At 41.6% G+C, this 3,238-nt stretch overlaps 1 protein-coding gene across 1 annotated transcript; it reads left to right on the plus strand.

Annotated features, from left to right (window-relative positions):
- Positions 1-720: 720 nt before the first annotated feature.
- LOC121963790 (plectin-like) lies at positions 721-3,205 on the plus strand (the record flags this gene model as incomplete). The annotated part of the gene is made up of 9 exons (XM_042514035.1): positions 721-776; positions 934-1,027; positions 1,550-1,704; positions 1,821-2,130; positions 2,231-2,308; positions 2,430-2,591; positions 2,679-2,783; positions 2,878-2,973; positions 3,080-3,205. Coding segments are annotated over exons 1-9 (1,182 nt in total), but the record flags the coding sequence as incomplete, so codon positions are not given.
- Between the last annotated feature and the right edge of the window lie 33 nt (positions 3,206-3,238).

A 3,238-nucleotide genomic window follows, 5' to 3' on the forward strand; every position in this document is an offset into this window, starting at 1 on the left:
CTGGCTTTTTGAAAGAGCTTGATAGGCTGCATAAGGTTTGAAAAAAAAAAAAAAAACAGCACGAGAGGCAACAAATATTATCAAGCACTCTTAATAATTGAAAAATGCCAGCCAGCTTGGAGCCTAGTTTTAGCCACAAGGTTAATGAATTAACTAGCCTTCCAACATCACCAAAGCTATGCCCATGATGTTTTGACTAAAATACATCATTGCCAAATACACTTTTATTTACCTTAAGCTAAAGCTTCTTCTTTATCAAGCAACTGTTACTGGTATTTCACTATGGCAGATGTGTTTCAGTTACACACTTATTGCACCATTTTCTTGCATTGATAGAAGGTAGCTTAACACTCTGGTGAAAGTCTGTTTGATTTGTATCAAAACAAAAAAGTTGTGTTCCTCATGATTGGAGTCATAATTAGGTCTGATAAAATAGGATGAGACATTATAAATTTTCTATTTGAGTAGCGTTGTGTCATGCATGGAAAATGGGATGGCTTTGTGTCACAAGATTGTTCAGTCATCTGCCTTGTTTATGCTTGCAAGATGTGGACTGAGTGAATGAGCAGACTGAATGTCTTTGTCAGAAAACGGCGACATTTTCGTCTCGCTCGGCGCTGCTACGTGGCAGATTGATTTCCTAAAACGCAATAGGAGTGTGATAGGAGAACTGGCTTTATTTTGTAGCTGGAACTGTAAATTTGATAGTAGAATTAAGGAATGGCATTTGTGAGTGATCCTCATAAACTGGAGTATTTGCTGGAACGCAAGAGGCCGTAAGTTGTGATCTTCAGCTTCTGGTAGTCTAAATGTAAAGTGGTTGTTCAACAAAAGTTATTAGTCCTAGAAATGTCAGGGAGGGAGTTGTGAGTGAGACAAATTTTATTACAATTTGTTTAATTGTTTTTTTTTTTTAAATCTTAACTTATCCAGACTTGACAGGCTCCAGAGAATTGTCACCAAAGTCCAGATGGAGTCGGGGGCGTGCGATGACCAACTCAACCATCTGGAGACTCTACTGCAGACGGTGAGTGCTATTCAGGTCTCATTAATACTTCATATGTGTGTGTGTTCATTACGTGAAAGAGTCCAAAGAATCTACAACATGAATATTTAGTCCACTAGCTTTGTGAACTCATTGTATCCAAAATGATGTGAGTTTTAAGTTTTTCCCAAAACTTCCTAAGTAATAAAATCATCTTTATAAAGAATTCAGCTGCACATCAGTCTAATGCAGTCCAAATTTGACTTCTGAGCCTCCTTTACACCGTTTCATTTAACGGAAACTCACTACAAACATTTGTCCAGTCAGGTATTTAAGAACATGCTGTACATAAATTCTACAAAGGTTATCTGCCAGTCTGGCCGTGCAAAGCTACGGAAAAGTGAAGAAAAGAAAATCACAGGAATCTTTACCCTCCTTTAGGCATAGAAAGGGCTGATGCTTACTTGTGTCAATCACTGTCACAAGCCTTTATTTTACTGAAATGTTGGTGGCATTTAAAAAGAAGATGAAAATGTGTGTTTTCATTGGCTTTCATCCCCTCAGGATATTCGTCTGATGAATGCAGGGCAACCACCTAAGCACACAGCAGAGGTGGAGAGAGAGCTGGACAAGGCAGACAATGTGATTCGCCTGCTCTTCAACGATGTGCAGGTACTCAAGGATGGGCGCCACCCTCAGTCTGAACAGATGTACCGCAGGTGGGTGCTTCATGTATTGCATTCAAGTGAGCTTTTCACACAATACACCTTGTTAGAAAACTGTTCTGAATACAAAAAAGCAGCAGTATAAAGGACTGTGTTTCTCATCTCCATAGGGTTTACCGCATCCATGAGCGCCTGGTGAACCTGCGCAGCGATTACAATCTTCGCCTGAAGACCAGTGTGACAACCACCAAGGCTCCCATCCAGCACACCACTATTAAAGTGCGGCCCGAGATGGATGATGTGACCCTTCGCTATGTCAAAGACCTTCTGGCATGGGTGGAGGAGAACCAGCTTCGCATTGATGAGGCAGAGTGGGGCTCTGATCTGCCCTCTGTGGAATCTCAGCTGGGCAGCCACCGAGGCCTGCACCAAACTGTGGAGGACTTCCGATCCAAGATTGAGCGGGCCAAGACTGACGAGGTAGTGCCCGTATCGGAACCACTGGAAGGGATAACATACTGTCTGTCACTGTGCAGTTGATTTTAAAAGTAATCCCTTTTGCATCTTCCATATTCTTTAGAGCCAGCTATCTCCTGCCAGCAAGGGCGCATACAGGGAATACCTGGGTAAACTGGACCTTCAGTATGGCAAACTACTGGTAAATATGTTTATATTTCAATATGCAGAGAATGTAAAAGCTTTAAGTTATAGTTGTGGGTATCTGAGTGCTATTTTTTTTTGATCAACAGTTGGTAATATGATGTTTTTTTTTCTTTCAGAACTCTTCCAAGTCCCGCCTGAGGAACTTGGATTCACTCCACGCCTTCATCAGCGCTGCCACTAAGGAACTGATGTGGCTGAATGACAAAGAAGAGGAAGAGGTCAACTTTGACTGGAGTGACAGGAACACCAACATGACTGCCAAGAAAGACAACTACTCGGTTTGTTTTAGGAGTATTTGTTCAGTTTTGTAAAATATGTTTGGATAAATTAAGAGTGCCATTAACTATTTTCTTTTGATTGTTCAGGGTCTCATGAGAGAGCTGGAGCTGAGGGAGAAGAAAGTCAATGATATCCAGGCCACGGGAGACAAACTTGTGAGGGATGGACATCCTGGCAAGAAGACAGTTGAGGTAATTATTCAAGCTGAGGTGTAAAAATGCACATCCTGTAAATCTATTGAGTGAGGTCAATGCATTGTCATCATGTCTTCTTTGTCCCTTGAAGGCCTTTACAGCCGCCTTGCAGACTCAGTGGAGCTGGATCCTCCAGTTGTGCTGCTGTATTGAAGCTCACCTCAAAGAAAACACAGCCTACTACCAGGTATGAAACAGTTTTTTTTTTATTCCAATAACCCTATATTAAATATTCAGCTATAAAACTTAACTAAAAACTTAACTATGTCCTCTGTAATGTCCGTCCCTTGCAGTTCTTTGCCGATGTCAAAGAGGCTCAGAACAAGATGAAGAAAATGCAGGAGAACATGAAAAAGAAATACAGCTGTGATCGCTCCACTACAGCCACACGCCTGGAGGATCTGCTGCAGGATGCTGCGGTGAGTGATGTCCACTTTCATGGATAGATCTAG

The sequence above is a fragment of the Plectropomus leopardus genome, unplaced genomic scaffold, assembly GCF_008729295.1.
Source record: "Plectropomus leopardus isolate mb unplaced genomic scaffold, YSFRI_Pleo_2.0 unplaced_scaffold12519, whole genome shotgun sequence".
Lineage (NCBI taxonomy): Eukaryota > Metazoa > Chordata > Actinopteri > Perciformes > Serranidae > Plectropomus > Plectropomus leopardus.